Source organism: Lacerta agilis, chromosome 7 (assembly GCF_009819535.1).
Source record: "Lacerta agilis isolate rLacAgi1 chromosome 7, rLacAgi1.pri, whole genome shotgun sequence".
In the NCBI taxonomy this organism is placed as follows: domain Eukaryota; kingdom Metazoa; phylum Chordata; class Lepidosauria; order Squamata; family Lacertidae; genus Lacerta; species Lacerta agilis.
Genome location: NC_046318.1, coordinates 59,791,642 through 59,809,897, shown reverse-complemented (window position 1 = coordinate 59,809,897; position 18,256 = coordinate 59,791,642). Strand labels below are relative to the sequence as shown.

At 41.4% G+C, this 18,256-nt stretch overlaps 1 protein-coding gene across 2 annotated transcripts; it reads left to right on the top strand.

Moving 5' to 3' along the window:
• The first annotated feature begins 147 nt into the window (after positions 1–147).
• RMDN1 (regulator of microtubule dynamics 1) lies at positions 148–16,570 on the top strand. 2 transcript variants are annotated; one of them, XM_033155513.1, is made up of 11 exons: positions 148–312; positions 1,057–1,061; positions 1,839–1,951; positions 4,070–4,157; positions 7,045–7,204; positions 8,186–8,275; positions 8,928–8,983; positions 11,337–11,424; positions 11,991–12,021; positions 14,212–14,345; positions 15,957–16,570. In XM_033155513.1, exons 1-11 carry the CDS (start codon positions 181–183, stop codon positions 15,993–15,995), a joined length of 936 nt encoding a protein of 311 aa, XP_033011404.1. In that variant the 5' UTR covers positions 148–180; the 3' UTR covers positions 15,996–16,570. The 2 variants fall into 2 exon arrangements, with proteins under 2 accessions (XP_033011404.1, XP_033011403.1); XM_033155512.1 differs by lacking the exon at positions 1,057–1,061 and having other exon boundaries at positions 1,834–1,951.
• The last annotated feature ends 1,686 nt before the right edge of the window (positions 16,571–18,256 follow it).

Sequence of the window (18,256 nt, the reverse complement as noted above, 5' to 3'; positions counted from 1 at the left end):
GCGGAACTTGGGGGGGGCGTGGAACTAAGAAAACCTCCGTTTTTTGCGCAAACCCGGCTGTTCTAGGAGGCGGCCACGCGCTACTTCCGGCGTGTCGGAAAAGAGCGTTTCCGGCGCGGAGGCACGGGGGGGGAAAGTCTGGTTGGGGTGGGGTGGGAAGTACGGGAAGAGGCTTCCGCTATGGCGTCTGCAGCGCGGCTTTTGTGCCGAGGAGGCTGCGCGGTGAGGACGCGGCTCCTCTGGGGGGCTCCGAAGGCGAGACTCGGCTGGCGGCGCCACGTCGCTTCGGGGCGAAGAGGAGGGGGAAGCGAGGTACGGTTGCGCTCCGCCGTGCGCTCATCCTTAGCTTTCTCTCCCTGTCCCCCCCCCCCCGCGCATGTTTGCCTTAAAGTGTGTTCTGGGACGGCGGCCTTGCAAAAAGACCAAACTTGTCGGTGGAAATCTCGGCTTTAGAGTGAAGGTTTACTCTCTAACACCCCCTCCCCCGCGCCTTATTTCCTCCCTTTCTACTCCCCCCCCCCCTATATCTTTGAGGGCGGGCTGTGGCAACTATAGTTGAGCGCTCCCCTCGGCTAGGTAAGTCTCTGGGTGCTTTAGTTGAGATTGCGGGGGGGTTGGATTAGGAATAGGAATAGGAATAATTTATTATTGGCCAAGTACATTTCCCAACATACTTGGAATTTGTTTCGGCTACATTGCAATGTAAACATACAGACACTTGACCCTCTGGGTCCCTTCCAACTCTACAATTTTCCGATTGCAGCGGCAGCGCAAGCTGAGTTTGGTTTCTTCCGGGTTAGAGCACTAAAGTTCCTAATGTTCACTTTAATGGTGAAGAAGCTGAAGAACAGGTGTTCACATTAAAACAGTTCTTTTGAATATGAAAAGGAAACAGGCAGGTCGCAGCTTGGCAGATTGCTCAGTTAAATCTGTTAAACCTATTGCACTTACCTGCTAAGATCACAGGTTTGCTTTAAACATACTCATTTATATTTTGAGTTAACTTATCCATGCTGCTTTTAATTTTCCCTCCTTGCAATACTGTTGTGGAGGTAGTTGGCTGAACAAGAGAGGGAGGGCTTGTTAGCCAACAGGTGGGCAGGGAAAGGAGCCTGTTGCTAGGTAGGCAGAAAATTGGGAGAGATCTGAGAAAGGGCCAACAAGAGTCTCTTAGACACCCAAGTGGTTTAATTTTGGGGGCATCATCCCTCATGTCTCTATAACCATGTAGGCTGTGATAGTGGGGATGCAACAAGCTATGAGTAAACAAGGACACCCAAGTTTGGACATCAAGTAGTAGTACAATCCAAGATACAAAACCCAACTTCAAATCATGTTTCTGATTTATGATTAATGCCTGATTGGATTCATACATACAAAGATTCATAGTTTTTTGTTATATCAAGACTAAGCCTAAACATGAAATTCTGTTCACACTTCCCCGGGAATGAGCCACAGTGGTACTTACTTCTGAGTAAGCATTGCTTAAGATTGTACTGCACATATATCCTTGGACTCACAGAAGTAGCTTCACAGCCATCATTTAGTACTGTACTGGCTAATAAGCATAAGTGAAAGCTTTGTAAAATGAAACAAAATAAAAAAAAATTCCTTCCAGTAGCATCTTAGAGACCAACTAAGATTGTTACTGGTATGAGCTTTCGTGTGCATGCACACTTCTTTGTAAAATGAGAGTGCCTTCCGAACTTGCAGAACTTCATTTGTATGCATACAGCCCAGTCTAACTTGTGTTTACTTGAGTAGATGCAACATTTCTTTTCAAGTTGCAACTAAATAGGGTTAGGATTGTAGCCTTTGTTTCTCTCTTGTTAGGCGCTTGAACAGTCCAGATTTTTCAGAAGAGGAGTTGCATTCTCAGCACTGTCCTACTTGGGTTACAAAGCATACATACTAATCTCTCACTCTAGTGTGGTTCATGCTGATGTCAAAGGTAAGCTGAGGAATTCAGAGGCCTGGTTTTTACAAAACACTAAAGCAAGTCATTGCCAGATATGAAGGTGTTCCTTCCCTAGTCCTGCGTTTGTTATGCTAACCAGAGCTAAGACCTGTTTGGCTTAATGTTATGTCTGAGCCTGAGCTTCTTACTTGTGTCCCCTCCCCCACCAAACTGCAAGTGGTAAGCCAAGAACAAACCATGCCTACAGCTCATGGAACAAGACAAATCACATGGCTTTGAACATGATGCTATACCAGACCATGGCTTAGCTCTGGGTAGTGCAGCAGCCTGACCTGCAGTGGAGTGAAGTACCAGTTTTTACTGTGGGTATGCACTTGCTTGCATGCTCATGCTTAGCCATAGTTTGGCTTAGTGTTCCATGTACATTGTGCTGGGCAGTTGTAAAACTAGTTACCAGAGGATCCTTTTCCTAAACTCCTGTCTTGTATTTGTTTTTTCCAAAGTTATAAGTGAAATATAATGAAGACTATGATCTGCTGCTTTAGCAAAATGGGACCACCTCTCCTGGTATGCCCTGCAGAGGACCTTAAGGTCCGTAAATGGCAACAATCTAGAGGGCCCAGGCCCTAAGGAAGTCAGATTAGCCTCAACCAGGGCCAGGGCCTTTTCAACACTGGCGGAACGCTCTGTCTCATGAGACCAGGGCCCTGCAGGATCTGATTTCTTTCCACAGGGCCTGTAAGACAGAGTTGTTCCACCTGGCCTTTGGTTTGGAATCAGCCTGATCCTATTCCCCTCTTTCCTTTTCTTTCTGTGATGGACCCCCTATTTGGGGACTTCCTTGGCTTTCTGGCCCACATAGGACCAGTCTGGATAGTTGGCCTTGGTGAAGATTTGACATTTTCTCCCACCAAACAGTTTTTGATCTGGGCTTCCACTGAAATGAGGCTGCATTTTAAGTTTTATTTTAATCCTGTTTTTAAGTTGTATTTTGATCAATTGTTTTTATACCTGATGTTAGCCACCCTGTGCCCAGACCTGGCTGGGGAGGGCGAGGTATAAATAAAATTTATTATTATTATTATTATTATTATTATTATTATTATTATTCTGAATGGGTTGGGCTATGTTGGGGGGCATTGAGGGGGGGAAAGGCAGAGGCACTTTCCATTAGGAAGGAAGGGGTAAGGAAGTCAACTTTTACCCGCCCCCTTCTTCATATTATTCTCCGGATCTAACTCAGTGTATATTGTATTTGTCTTTACATACAGTTTGCTCCATATTACTGTGCATTTATGAATACAGTTTATTTCATTAAATGCCTTGATATTTAGACATATGTCATGCTTCCTCTCTGGTACAGTTCATTCGCTCTTGATCTTTCATACACACTATGACTATTATTTTGAATTAGTACTTTTTACTGGATCTTTTTGGTTTAATGGATATATTTGTCATGAAGTGTATTTGTATGTATTTGTTGTATTTTTTTCATAAAAAGTGACAAACAAATGGACTAACTAATAACAATATCTCAGTTGTTTTTGTTCTCGCCAACTCCCTTGGCTTTTGTGCCAGCAAATAATGATTAGCAGAATGCAGAAGTCCTGTACTATTGTGAATACCCTAAAATGACATTTCAAAGAAGAAAAACTGGTGTTGCTCAGAAATAACCCCCAAACAGACAAAACACCCACAGACACACCCAAAACAAACAAAACACTAGTAACACAAGTAAGCACGCTTTGCACACAGACACACACACACACACTTTGCATACAGACACACACATACTGATAAAACCCACACAAATAATACAAAACAAGCAATACAAAAAACTAGGTAACATTCCAAAAGAACACCCATTCAAAAAAGAGATAGACAAAATGGCCTCTCCCCTCCAAAAAACAGGTAAATGAAACAGGCAACTCCCTATTGATATGCAAATCTTGTTCCTGTCAGTTTGTTACCGGAAAGAAACCAATATTATTTGCATAACATAGTTAGTGTGGCACTTAGTAATAGTTCTTCACTGTGCAAGAAATAGACATAGTGCTATTTAACTTTAGCTGAATTCTTCTCTTAGAGCTATTTATACATGCAAGATGGAATAGCATATTCACACTTTTTTCTGTTTTAACCAACCTTAAGTCGATGAACTCCTAGATCAAGCAGACTACCTATATGGTAGTGGGGAAACCGAAAAGCTCTATCAGATGCTGGAACAATACAAAAACAGGTATGTTATTGTAGCAGACTCCCTTGGTACTCTGGTCGCAAGAAGAGTCAGAGCATAGAAGCAGGCACCTGCCATTTCTTATGAGGACAGGCATTTCTGCGGGGCAGAACATGATGGGACAGGGGAGATAATTCTTAAAGGATATACTTGACTGGTCATATTTAGGGCAGCCATGGTTATAATTTTGTTTAAGAATCTAATCATACTCCAACAACCTGTTTTCACAATAGCCAGTCAGATGTGCATGGATGTCTACAAGCAGCACTTTCTCCATTTGTAATTCCTAACAACTGGTATTCAGAAGCATATTGCCTCTGACAGTGGAGGTAGAACACAGCAATCATGGCTAGTAGCCATTGATAGCCTTGTCTTCTGTGAACTTGTCTTAACAATCTCATTAAGGCTAGCCATCCAAAATGATGACCATCACTGCATCTGGGGGGGGGGGGAATTCAATTCTCCCACTTCCCCTCTGTAACATGAAATCTCCACTCCCCAACACATGCAGTCTCATCTCCTTTATGAAGACAAGAATACCAAGCTAGTGCTATTGTGATAAGACTTAACAGTCAGCATGTCAAAAGTATTCAAAATGCTGCACGAATTCTTCCAACAACTCTGTAATAGAGGGCAAGAACATCCCCGTGGCAGGTGGTATTTAGGACTGGGCTGAGAAAAGTAGTGCTGTGTCAATCATTCTTTAGTCAATGAATGAGAAAATATATTGCATTAAAATTGCAAAAAAGAGAAATTTTTAGAAAAATTATATTGTGGGATGCAAGGTTTTTGTTGTATTTATCTTACTTTCAATGTGGCCAAGGTGGTCCTTTCTTCCATTTCTCAAATCATCTTTCAGTTGTCTGCTCTCTGCAGTCTTCCTGGGTGTCCACATTTCCTGGAAAAAACCCACACATTTGAACTTTACTGTAAACATAGAGGGGGTGCTTATTGTTGCTTATTGTGCTTACTTTGAAGACTTTTCTTACTGTTAAAAGAATCTGTATGGGGTGTTTATTTTTTATTTATTTAAGGTAGAACTTCATTTAAAGACCAAATCAGCAATTCACAGTGTTTTTATGTGCTTGGTAGCCAGCCTCCCTAATTCCCCATGCTTTGATTTTAGCTCAGGGCTTTTTCATAACAGGAAGTGTAGGTAGTTGTAGACAATTGAGAAGAAAATTAGTTTAAGATGAGGTAGTGAAAATAATATCGATAACACAGTGAAAAGAAGAGGACAATTAAAGGAAGCCACACATAGGTGGAAGGAAGTCAAGATTTATGTTATTTATGTTTAGTTATTATTATTTTGTTATTATTTTTGTAATTAAAGTAGCTATTTTTCTTGGGATAAAAGTATTTTAGTTATTTTCTTTTACAGGAATGAAAGAGTTGTATGTATATAGTTTGAATAAGTTTACATTGTTTTTGATTTGGTGTTTGTTTGTGTTGTATTCATTAAAAAAAAAAAGAGAAATGTTTCATGAGAGAGGAAAAACGCACCAAGCACAAGATATGGAAGCTTCTTTCGCAGCAGATGAAAGCATTTGAGAAATTATTGCAGTTCTTTTCAGGGAGAAATTTGCTATTATGAAGCTGCTTGTTTTAATAGCTTTTAGAAATGCTCACCAAGTTGTGTCATAAATTACTTGTGTAAAGTTCATTCTTGTCCTTGGCCTCCAGTCTTTGTGTCAGAAAATAAAGAGAGGAAAAAGAAGGTGTTGTTATATAACTTGAAAAACTTTAATTTACAATTACCTACCACATTGCAAAATCACTGAGTGCAATAAATACAAAGAACTTTGTGCTCCTTTGAAAAGGATTTGAGAGACACTGCTATGCATAGTGATAGAAATCCCAGGAAATAGTTATTCTCCTTCTCATTGTGTTCTTTTTTTAATCAGAGAACAGAAATTACATAATAAAGTAACTCTTGGTTCAAGGGTTTGACATGAAACCCTTTTCTAATAGTTTTAATTGAAAGACTCTACTTCAAGGAGTGTTATCAAAACCTTATTTTGGATCATAGAGTGGAGTCCAATGTAGTGGTGAGGTAATTGTTCCATCAGCGCAACGATTTCTGCCAGTGCAACAGAACATTCTTCCCCTCTCCTCCCTTCCATGTTGCACATGCAAAAATATTTATGCTGATGGGAGATGTTAGTAGAATACTGCCCGTATAGGTTTTTGTCTTCTGCTGCTATTCATGGTCCAAAACTATATGAGTAGTTTGATTGATGTACAGCAGTACATCAGTGGCCTGGTACACATGACACACTAAGCCAAATCTTGTCTTAACGAGACCATGCACACATATGGGCTCCTGGAGAGAAGCTCACAGCTACTTTCTTTGTCCTTGATCCTTTTTGCTAAGCCAGGATTTGGCCTGGCACGTTATCCAAACTGGGGCTCACAGTTCAGCCCTTTCCTCACTAACCATGAGCTGCAGTCCAGGTTATTTTTGGGCTGCAGCCTGCTCCTAGTGAGAGCTAAACTACAGCAGCATGGCAAAAAGGACCAGGGAAGAGCAAAGCAGCTGGGTGCTCTTTTCTAGGAACTTGAACATTTTCAGCCTTTCTAAGCCAACATTAGACTTAGTGTGCCATACAGACTATCTACATATTGCTGCTTTCGTTTACAAACTGAGTCTAACCATGGTTGCATGTGGAACTAAATGTGCTTAGTGTCATTATTGGTGGAGAAAATTATTAATTGCACCTGGGCCAGCTCTGAAAGTAAAAGTGGTTCAGGGGTGCGGAACCCGCACATGAGGGGAAATAGCTTATGAGCCCACAGCATCCCTGATCTAACTCTAGTTATGTTTCTTTGCTGGTTATTGACTCTGGCCTGGTAGTGCTCAATGCATCCTGTTATGTTTTTTTTTAACTAGTGAGAATGCACAACTGTTGTGGCGCCTGGCACGAGCATCGCGGGACGTGGCTCAGCTTAGTCAAACTTCGGCAGAGAAAAAGAAGCAGCTAATCTATGAGGCCCTTGGTTACGCAACAAAAGCACTCGAGAAAGAGAAAACGTGTTTCAGTGTGCACAAGGTAAGTGTGGCTCCACTCAATTTACTGGGCTCCGAGACTAAAGCGAGGGTGTGGCAGTGTAGATCCTGCAAAAGCAACCCCTGACTGGAGGTGGATCCACTCAGGATCAAATGCAATAACTATTACTGTAGACAGATAGACTCCAAGAAAACATAGATAAGAACTGGAAATAGGGCAGCTCTGGAGAGGCAGTTGTTTTTCTCACAAAGGCCAGGCAGAGACTGAGAGGGTTGTGTTTTTTCTTGTTGTTTTTGCTAAAACAGCCAATTTGATTGTTCCTGGTCATCATCTGGGCTACAGGATACATCTGGTGGCTCTTCCTCTTTAGTAGACCCCTCTTTCTGAATGGACCTCTGGTTCTTAAGTTTGTTTTCAGTCAGAAGAGTGCTCCTTTGCCAGTTCAGTATCTCCCATAGGGTCTCTCTCTCTCTCTCTCTCTCTCTCTCTCTCTCTCTCTGTGTGTGTGTGTAAGTCTGGATCTAGAGTTATGTGGTGAGGTGAATTGGCTGATTAACGGCTCTTCAGGTATATTGAGGTTTTCTCCAAGGTCCCAGTCCTCCCCAGATGAGATCCCTCACAATTGTTCCTTGATAGTAAACTAGACAGAACAATTTAATAAGCATTCACTCCCAGCCATATAGTAATAGAAAGGGGAATGGCTACAATTTCTGTAGATTTTTCAAAATAAATAAAATTATAAGTGATGGAAATGGGCCTATTTCAGTTAATTTGAACTTCGTTAGGATTAAACACCTAGAAACCCAACAGCAGTAACAGTTGGAAAACTCATCCTCTTGAAAATAACTGTGACTGGTGATTTAAATCATAGCAAAATTATTGAACTAAATCTTTTCATATATTATTTTAAAAACTGGTAGAGAATTTGTATTTCCTAACATGCAGAATAATAGCAATTGCGTATTTTCTGTTAAAAATCTCAGTACTCCTAATTTCAATTTTGTACTTCTCTTTTATATTTAGTGGTATGCAATCTGCATCAGCGATGTGGGAGATTATGAAGGAATAAAGAAAAAAATTACCAATGCTTTTGTTATTAAGGAACACTTCCAGGTATATAAAATTAAGTTTCCTGTCTTGTGTCTGTCTGCTCAGTGTTTGGATAGATAGATAGTAGCACAAGCTTCCAACTATTTATCAGAAATGTTTCCAGACTTAAACACAGCACAAAGGAGAAATTGTTATTTGCACAGGGAACTAGTTTGACACATTTTACAAAAGTGAATTTAAGGACCAGGCATACAAACAAAGACCTTTAAAGCTTAAATAAATGTGCGAGAAAGAGACTGAGCATCTGGAATGCTCTTTTGAGAAGGATGCGAATGTGTTTGAAGCCATATATTACTCAGGATTACTACAGCAAATGGACTTAAATTTAACCTTTAAACCATAATGTGAATAGTGCTCCTTTAAAGAGCAGTGTTTGGTGGAAGAATAATATTAGGCCTAACTCAAAGCAGTCTTAATAATATATGTATTTAATAATTGATCTACCGCAAAGGTGTAATAGGCTAAATATTATTGAACAAATAGGATATTTCCTTTCACTAGAAACCTAAATGTAAAATGCAGTGTTTTCTTCAGACAGGCAAAAGGTTCAGGAATATCATCTAGGCATTGCTGCAGGTTGGAAGGGTGATTGTGGGAGCAATAGAGGCTATGGGGGTTGGTGTTAAAAAAATAATTTGTTGCCTTTCCTTGACAGAAAGCGATAGAACTGAATCCAAAGGATGCTACATCACTTCATCTTATGGGCATTTGGTAAGATTTTTAAGCAAAATCATACTTGTGCCACTGCTATTAATGAAATACAAAATGTTTGGACAGAAACTTTGCAAATTCCCCTTGATTCTCTTGGCACTGGCTTACAAACAGCATTGTAAAACACCCTCTTACAATGAACCAAGTTTGTATTGGCAACCGTGCTGATATAGACAAGTTTGCAATAAGGCATTCCAAAGCATTATTAGTATAATTAATTAAATGTGTGTTTCACTCTTTAACTCAAAGTTTTCCATTCTAGATGTAAACAAAAGTCTATTTCCACCCATCATTACCATTTGGGCCCCTGTGGAATTCTGTAGATAGATAGTTTACAATGAAAACAGAAAGCTTAATTTATTCAAAATAATACACAGATAAATACTATGGGAAAATCAACAGCAACCGAAACATTTTCCAAGATGTTTTGGGCACCATTTAAAATACAGTTCATCTTCCATTTTCAAAAGAGCACACTTTATTTTGGAGTGTCAGGAAACGTGCTGTATTCTGCTTCTTTCATGGATTGCTTTGATTTTTTTGGTCAGACTGCATACAAAACTGTCTTTTTCCACTCACATTTTTTTTAGCCACACGCTGCCTAATCCTGTTGAGACCTAAATTGCTTTTAGCGATTTCCCATGTCCCTGGTCATTCTCTTAGGAGAATTACTTCCTTCCTGGTCTGCTTAATGGTTATAAGTGGCTCAATATTTCTGTTCATTAGCGTAAGAAATTGAAAACTCATTTCCATACACTTCCCTGATTGGCCCTCAACAAGCCCTTCCTATTGCTGCCCTGAAAGACATTAATATGGCCATGTGGCAAGAGGCAAATTTGATCAAATCCTTGAAAGGGGGGGGGGGCAAAATTGGGAGCTTTTGTCTTTATTCTTTTTTCTTCTGATGCTGGCTGAGAAGGCATGGATGTCCAGAAACATTTTGAAGCAGCCTGACCGAGAATTACAGCTCCCCCCCCCCACTTAGGTGCATTCAGATCACTTGCGACCGCATTTATGTGTGGTGCCAGAAACCCAGAAGTGGGGGAGACCTGAAGAGCCTCAACGAAGCTCCTCTGTGCCTCCAGTTTGTGAGGAGACCCTCCTCTTAGCCTGGAAAGGATGCCTGCACATGATGGAGATATCTGCCTGACTCTCCTGGACTTCTTTGCCTTTACAATGGTACCTCGGGTTAAGAACTTAATTCGTTCTGGAGGTCCGTTCTTAACCTGAAACTGTTCTTAACCTGAGGTACCACTTTAGCTAATGAGGCCTCCCGCTGCCGCCGGGCCGATTCGGCATGTTTTCTGTTCTCATCCTGAAGCAAAGTTCTTAACCCGAGGTACTATTTCTGGGTTAGCGGAGTCTGTAACCTGAAGCATCTGTAACCCAAGGTACCAATGTAATTGAAAAGTAGGCACGAGTTGTTGTTTAATATGGAGGTGTTTAGTGCACCGTTTTACTGCTCTAAACATTCCCCTGAGGCAGCTGTTAGCCCTATGAGGGGAGGTGCCTGTGTTCTTCTTTTTATTTTGGGGGTTTGAGAAAGAATTTTCGCTTAGGTCAGGCTGATTACTGACACTGGACTTTCCCTTATAGAATAGGTGGGGTAGCATTCATTTGTCTGAGTTGGTTGCAGCTGCCTGCTACGTTCTTTCTGGTTTTTGCGACACACTGTGCTACACTGAATTAATCTGTTTGGGATACAGCCTTGCAGGGTTAGCCTAGTAGAGTGGTTGGCCTCATGTGATTTTTGGTAGACAATAATATGGGCTTTGCGTAGAAGCCAGGGGTGTTTGCTCAGACATGTAGAACTCTCACCGCTTTTGAAAATACTGTTCATTTACGTTCCTGTCATCTAAAAGTTTAGTTTCAGTAATGTATAAATCTGATAGAAACTGAACATCTTATGCATGCTAATGAGCAATGGATTGCTCTGTGGATAATTATCTTTAAAATTGGTGGTCTAAAATGAGGAGAACCTCATTAAAGCTTCTTCATAGATGGTATCTCACACTTTTAAGATTGTCCTGCATGACTAATAATGTCTTATTCAAAGGTCTTATTTTCATGGCAGAGTTATAGTCAAATTTTGAACTATTGGTCATTTGAGCTTATGGAATGATTTACTGAAGTGAACCAATACAGACATTTGAGATAATTTTTAACTTTTATTATTGTGCTGTGATGTTCTTTGTTGGTTGTATAGTTCTGTTGACCTAAAGGTGAATAAGTGAATGAATATAGAGAGAAAAATAATAATGTGGGTTTTGGAGATCAATATATACTCCTCTCCTAACATGCATACAAAATGTCAAGGTGTAAAGTACACAACGTCCTTTTGCATTTCTTGTAGGTGTTATACGTTTGCTGAAATGCCATGGTATCAGAGCAAAATAGCTGCAGCTTTATTCTCAACGCCACCCAGCTCCACCTATGAAGAGGTATGGTACCCCAACAGGCTATGCATGGGTTTTTCTTGGTTACTGTATTATAATTAAAGCATAGGACGAAAAGGGTGTGGAAGGTTGCACTCCTCTTAAACTGTAAGGTTGTTGTGCGGTAAACATGAGCATACTGATCTGACAGAACCTGAGATTTTGAAAAGTAAATGTAACTATATTCATGACAGCTGTTTAAGAAAACAAATTGGGGGGGAGGGCATCAAATGTCCTCCAAGTGTTGTTGAACTACAGTTCTCTTCATCCCTGACAGCTGACTATGTTGGCTGGGGCCAGTCGGAGCCAGAGTCCAGCATCACGCGGAGGCCACAGGTTCCCCACATCTGGTTAAAACTGTACTTCATAAATAAATATGTTCTTTTAAAAATGTATAATGGGGGGTGGGACACGACTTGAGGCGCACACCCATTTCACAGAATGGATTTGTAAACATAGCAATTACCTTGCACAGGGGGCTATTCCCTGGAATATTTTAGCCCACTGCTAGAGGGATTTTGATTATTTCAGGTTATTTTTCAGCCATTAACTTTAATACCAATATTTTGCAGGCTTTACGTTACTTCCAGAAGGCTGAAGATGGTAAGTTACGTAGCACTGTAGAATACATGGCATCCTTTGTGCATGGACCGTTAAATTTTAAAACCAAAGTGCAAGTAGCATGTTGTCGGGAAGAAATGTGAAAGGCTCTACTATTCATAACTAACCTCAGAAATATTTGAGACATGAAACCTGTATAGTGGTCTTCATTTTGCCTTCTCTAGAAGCTGAAACAAGGATCTAGGTTATATGTGTTCTCTTCACTTTTCCCACGACATAGGATCCCATTAGTTCTCAAATGGAAAACTTGGGGTGGGTTTCCCTAGCCATTTCCAAATCCTGCAGGAAACAAGGTAACGTGTAGTATTTCACAGCAATAAACATGCAAACATCCTACACGAATTACTTGGATCAGCCCCATATCCAAGACTTGTTTGTGAAAGCCTGCTAAAAATATTATGGCCTTGCCTTTAACTCTGTGTTAAAACAACTCTGTAAAGTGCCATATATCTTTTTCTGTAAGTAGATACACTGCTTGTACAGGAAGGAAACCCAAACATACTTTCTGACAGCAATCTTTCATTCCTTATGGAAGGAGGTAGGGATATGCAGACCCTCCAGACCTGCCTGTTTGGCCTAAGAGGCCAGTTTCAGAAAGCCACTCCAATTTGCCAAACACCTGGTGTCAAACATGACATCAGGTATGGACTCGGACTTCAAAAGAACCACTGGGGGCTTAAATCTCCTGGTTGTTTCTTTGATTGAATGAGGCACACTTCCATTGTCACATCAGCTGTTGGATGGTGGGATCATACCTTACTCAAATCTTCCAAATGACTCCCCTCCCCCACCACATTGGGGTAGGTGGGAGTATGGAAATGTGGGAGGTGTCCAAAAGCCCCATGAATGGATGTTTGCAAAGGGCTGCTTGAAAGTCCGCTTTGAGAAATATTGCCTGATGTCACTATGATCTCAGGTGATGGACCGATAGGAGGCCCTGTCCTTTTCTCAACTTTGACCCACCAGGGGTGGGGCGGATAGAGTTCTGACCCTTGGGCTTGAAGTGGTACCCCACCTTGTATTCTGGAGGGTTTGCCAAACTATTCTGGAGGGTTTGCCAAAATGGGGAGACAGCTGCCATTTGAGGGTGCAGTTTGAGAGCCTAGCACCTTGTTTGGATATTGGCCAATTATTCATTGCCCTTCATTTGCAGAGCAGATGTTAAAATGAGACCTGTTCCCCTAGCAGTTAGTGAGATATTTCAACAAGACGAGTGATTGCCTGAAAAATGCATGCATATACATTGCAAATCAGCAGCTTTAGGTTAGATCAGGGGTCGGCAACATAAGGGCCATGGGCCGGCAGCGACCCACGAGGCTTGTCTAACCGGCCCATGGAGACCCCTGCCGCCAACTGCTCTTACCGGTGCGGCGCAGGGACCGACTTCCGGGTTGATGGTGCCTGTGCGCATGCACTCTGGGGTGCTCCGACCCAGATGTGCGCCGGAAATAGCGTGTGCGCATGTGTGCGGGACGGAGAAGCACCCGTGTGAATGTGCACGTGCTGTTTCTGGCACACTTCCGGGTTGGAGGAGCACCGGAAATAACGTGTGCGCAACGCTCCGGCCCATCCTCGGACGGACGTAGCATCGACCGGCCCATACTCAGATAAGGTTGCCAACCCCTGGGTTAGATAGATATTCTATAATGATGCTTGTACAATCTGACACAAAGTAACCATCCCATCAATGCAAGGATTTACACTGGAGCAGTGGGACTCTTCCTCCCCCACCCCCCACAAACACTCTAAATCTGTTCTAGGTGTTCCCCAGTCCTCTGGAACAGATATGGGGAAGTTCCATTGATCAAGTGTAAATCCTTGTGCCCACAGGACAGTTGCTTAGTGCTTTTTGAATGCAAGTCAATTTTTAGTTTTGAGAGAAAGTAGAAATTCACTTTTTCTAGCTTAAAGCAGGAGAAAGTTGTTTCCTTTCCCAGAATAATAGTAGAGTTGGAAAGGACCCTGGGGATCATCTATTCCAACCACCTGCAAAATTTCTTAGCAAATTTTGGTTAACTGGTGCAGCTTATATGCAATAGGCAGCCAGACAAAAACCTTATTGGCCATGTTAGTGTTGCCTGAAGTGCATACACAGAAATCACTGCAGTGTTCTCAAATATGTTATTGACTAAAATATACAGTAAAAATCTTTCTGTTTTCACTTTCGTGCAGTTGAGCCAAATTTCTATAGTAAGAACTTACTCTTCTTGGGAAAGACATACATGAAGTTGAACAACAGGAAAATGGCCCTTTTGTGGTTAACAAAGGCCAAAGAACGGCTGCCACACACAGAGGAGGATAAGCAGGTAAGCATTGTGACCATTGTCACTGTTGGCTAAAGAAACTCTTATTTTTGCAGAGTGATTTATAGCATACTCTGAACCTCCTCCCATTATGCTCAAAGGGCAGAATATTCAGAATGTACTTGGAAATAAGTGTTCAAAATGAAAAAGCTATATAAACATGCCATCAAATTGTTTGCCTTCTAGTGTGCTAACAATCCATCAAAGTATATTAGGGGAGTATTAGCAGTGTTTTTAAACTGACCTAATGTTCACATAGTTTTAAGTAAATTTTCAAGTGTTCCTGCCAAGAAGCTGAATTTAAAACTATGAGGATGAAATTTCTTTTTTCATAAGAGGGAGGGAGCTTGAATTGATTAGTTATGATTCTTATCACAGTGGTATATAGTCATTCCTCCCTGGAGCTCAGGAGAGGACAGATTAAGATTTCTTCCAATTCTGTGAGGTTACACTAAGAAATGTTTACTGACCTAGGTTGCTCTATTTCATAGAGAAGTGGAGATTGAAACCCAGATCTTCATCTGCCAGTGCAGTCTACTTTATCTCAGTGGTTCCCTTACAAATTAAGGCAGGATCTTCTGTTCATAGAAATAAAGATGAGAAATGGTTGCTCAGCTACTCTGGCTCTTCAGTCCAGTGCCCTTGATGAGTAATAGTGATTGGAGGAAAGTGGGCAGATCTAATGTATTTTGCATAAGCTTACTAAGCCAAAATGGGTAGCTCCCCCCAAAACAAAAGAACAGCATTGCAAAGGGAACAGATTCACAGGCTAAGTGAAGGCAACTGTGTCATCTGGAGCTCTCACTAATCACTATTGTAGCTGTTAGTATTTTTGCACTCAATTTCCACATACACACAAAATGCAGGTCTTCACTTGTAGGGCTTCAGCAAGATGTATTTGGCATTCATTTGCTAAATTATAAAAATAAAAGTCATAGCAAAGACCTGCAGAATTCCAACTAATGTCAAACGTTAGGCTCTAGTCTAAAGGAAGGGATGGGGTTCCTTTTTCGAGCTGAGGCCTGTATTACACCAGTGGAAAGCTATCTGGGCAGTGAGATTTCACAATCGCACACAATCAAAGACATGTAAAAAATACTTGCCATGGAGAGAAGGGTATATATTTAATTTTTAGCAACTCCTCTTAGGTTTCACCTTCCATTTTCTCCAGAGACTTCGTGGGGGGAAATGTCTGCAGCAAGGTGGGGGGAAATTCTCCCACACCTTTTATCTGTACAAAAGGTAGAAAGACTCCTGTTTCAGCAGAAGAATGCAATAGTGCCTGTGCACAACTGAATGACAAAGTGCCCCTTCAGAGCCTCCAGCTTCAAAATGCAACAGCACCCCATGAATTGCATGAGTGCAGTTGGAAAATGCATTGACAACTATTTGCATATTTTCAATATACCTCTCTGCTGAGACATTTCCCCCTCTCTTTTGATGTCCTTACTGAGAAAGGCAATTCAATCACACACTTGCCCCACAATTCCCTTTTCCTGCTTTGCTGCTTCCCAGAGGGCAGATGAAATCCATCCCTAACCAAGAGAGTATTGTGGGCATGGCTGCATCTTGGTGGGAAGACACTACTGAACTTTTCATCTTTTTTCATTTCAGGTGCATAAAGAAGCTGTGGAATTGCTAAATTCTCTGTGACAAGATCACTGAATTTTTTTGTGTTGCTATGATCTTACTGGGCTGGGGCAACCCTGTCAGATGGGTGGGGTACAAATTGTTATTATTTACTAATCAAACACATAAAACAGGCCTGGTGCTATGGAAATGGCCACATCTTTAACTGGAGGAAATTCTATAATGTATTGACTATTGCGTGAAATATATATTGCAAGAGATGGAGGGGATATGTATAAAATATGCTGTCCCAACCAAAAGCAGTTATAAAATTTTCTTAGAGGAATTGTTTATCTTTTGCTTCTAAATCCATTTTTTACTTGCTGGAGCTAAACTCTCACTAGCTAGTATCTTAGGAAAAGAACTGGCTAATTATTATCTTTTTCAGAGCCCCAACACCAACTTTAAAAAATCCTTATAAGGAATAATGTTGGGCCTGTCCATCTTTTAAGACCCATGGACATATTGTGGCTTTTGAGTGAGTACCATGGATGCCCTCCATCACTTCTATCCTTCACTACCCTGGAAAGAGACAGAAAGCATGTTTTCTAAAGGATATGGGTATCAGATCCAGTAAAATTAATGTGAGCCTTTAACAGATCTAAAGGAGGAAGTGTGTAAGAATGTAATGCTTTTACCTTCCTCTTGCTGCTCTTTCTACTTTTCAAAGGGGGAAAAAGGAAACCACCCTCATCACTGAGGGTGTGAGATGGACAAGAGGCTTCATGAGTGCTGGGGAAGACCTCAAGGGTGAAACTGCACCCATGGGTGCAACACTAGGAACTCCTGGAGTGATGTATGTTGAGAAATACATGCCCATGGCAATTTCTAAGGGTTTACCCTTGGGGAGTAAGTATATCCTCTTTGGGGGTTAATTTTGATAGACTCCATAACACTTGTTGAACCTTTTGGTGTTTGGCAGAATGAGCTACTGCTTCCTTGTTGTCAGAGAGGAGGTACCTTAATCAAGAGAATGAGGGAAGCAGGCAAAGATAACATCAGATCTCGCTGCAGTTGGATTTCTCCCTTCCCCTTCACCAACTTTTTTATCAAATTAGTATTAAATTGTAAAACACCATAGGTGCCTTGGCACAAAGGCATTGTATCAATGCAGTAAATAAACTGGTTCCCTAAAAGTGTGATCTGTGTTTTCCTAGTGTGGCTTCCTATATAATAAAGACCTCTTGCATTACCTTTTTCAGAGCCTTTACAGGCTCTAAAGATGCAGCAAACGCTTCAGGAACATTTGCCATTAAACGCAATATGGGGCACCTTATTTCCCCTTCTCTTTTCAGTTTTGTGGGGTGTCTGTTTCTCTCCCTTGAAGACAGAAATCACCATGGGCAAGTTAGCCATCAAGAGAACTCTGGTAGTGGGGTGGTGTAGAAATTCCACAAATAAATCAAGCCAGCCTGTTGTACAGCTGATCCATATTTACTAAACTGTCTGGTGGCTGCTGACAGTTAAAACATCCATATTAAATGCTGAAATCTGCCTGGGATATACAGATTCCTCCTGCAGACTTGAAAGCATGAAACTTCAGCTGCCCAAAGCAAGGTACTGGCTGCAAACAGGGTCCAGTGAAACTATGACATAGCTCCCTCCTTACTGTAACTTTTGGACCTTGAAAAGCCTGTAACTGGCTAACCCAACGGTTGCAAGTGAAAGGGGAGGAGCAGGTAAAGGAGGATGTGACCAATGTTTGTAGCAATAGCAGCTGATTACTAAACTCCCCACCCCACTTGATAAACAATTGGGAGAAACCCATGTGTCTGGTGGGAAACAACTGTAAAGACTGGAGTACTGTAACTTCTTGCCTCACTGACAAGAAGGAAAGGCCCTTTACAGGGCAAAGCAAATTTTTGCCAGCACGCCCCCCGCTGCTGGTGATGTTTTTGACTCCGGTTGGGAACACTGAGCCAAAGGACTAAGGATTCTGCGTTTCGGTGCATCTATCGTAAACCACCATGAGGATAGCTGAGGGTTGTCCTGACTCCGGAGCTCTTTGTATATTCTCTACCCAAATTTCCTTTCTACAAGTGTATGATCTTCCATTGCCTGCAGTGTTAAGATTATCGAAACACGTTCATCTACAGAAACAGACACATGAGATAGTGTAAACTGCTCACCCTTTCTGTAAACCTGTCAAGCCAGCTCTACCTATTTTAATTGTTGCAGGGAAACGCTAAGGATTGCTACCATAGAAATCAGTGCTGTATAAGTAACAAAGAAGCTTGTCCTGGTCACCATTTCCCCCACCCCACCCCCTAAATCTTCCCAAGTAG

Coding starts and splice junctions, on each gene's coding strand:
- RMDN1 (XM_033155512.1), top strand. CDS start 181: ATGGCGTCTGCAGCGCGGCTTTTGTGCCGAGGAGGCTGCGCGGTGAGG. Junction 7,205..8,185: donor CGTGTTTCAGTGTGCACAAG/GTAAGTGTGGCT, acceptor TTTTATATTTAG/TGGTATGCAATCTGCATCAG. Junction 8,276..8,927: donor TTATTAAGGAACACTTCCAG/GTATATAAAATT, acceptor TTTCCTTGACAG/AAAGCGATAGAACTGAATCC.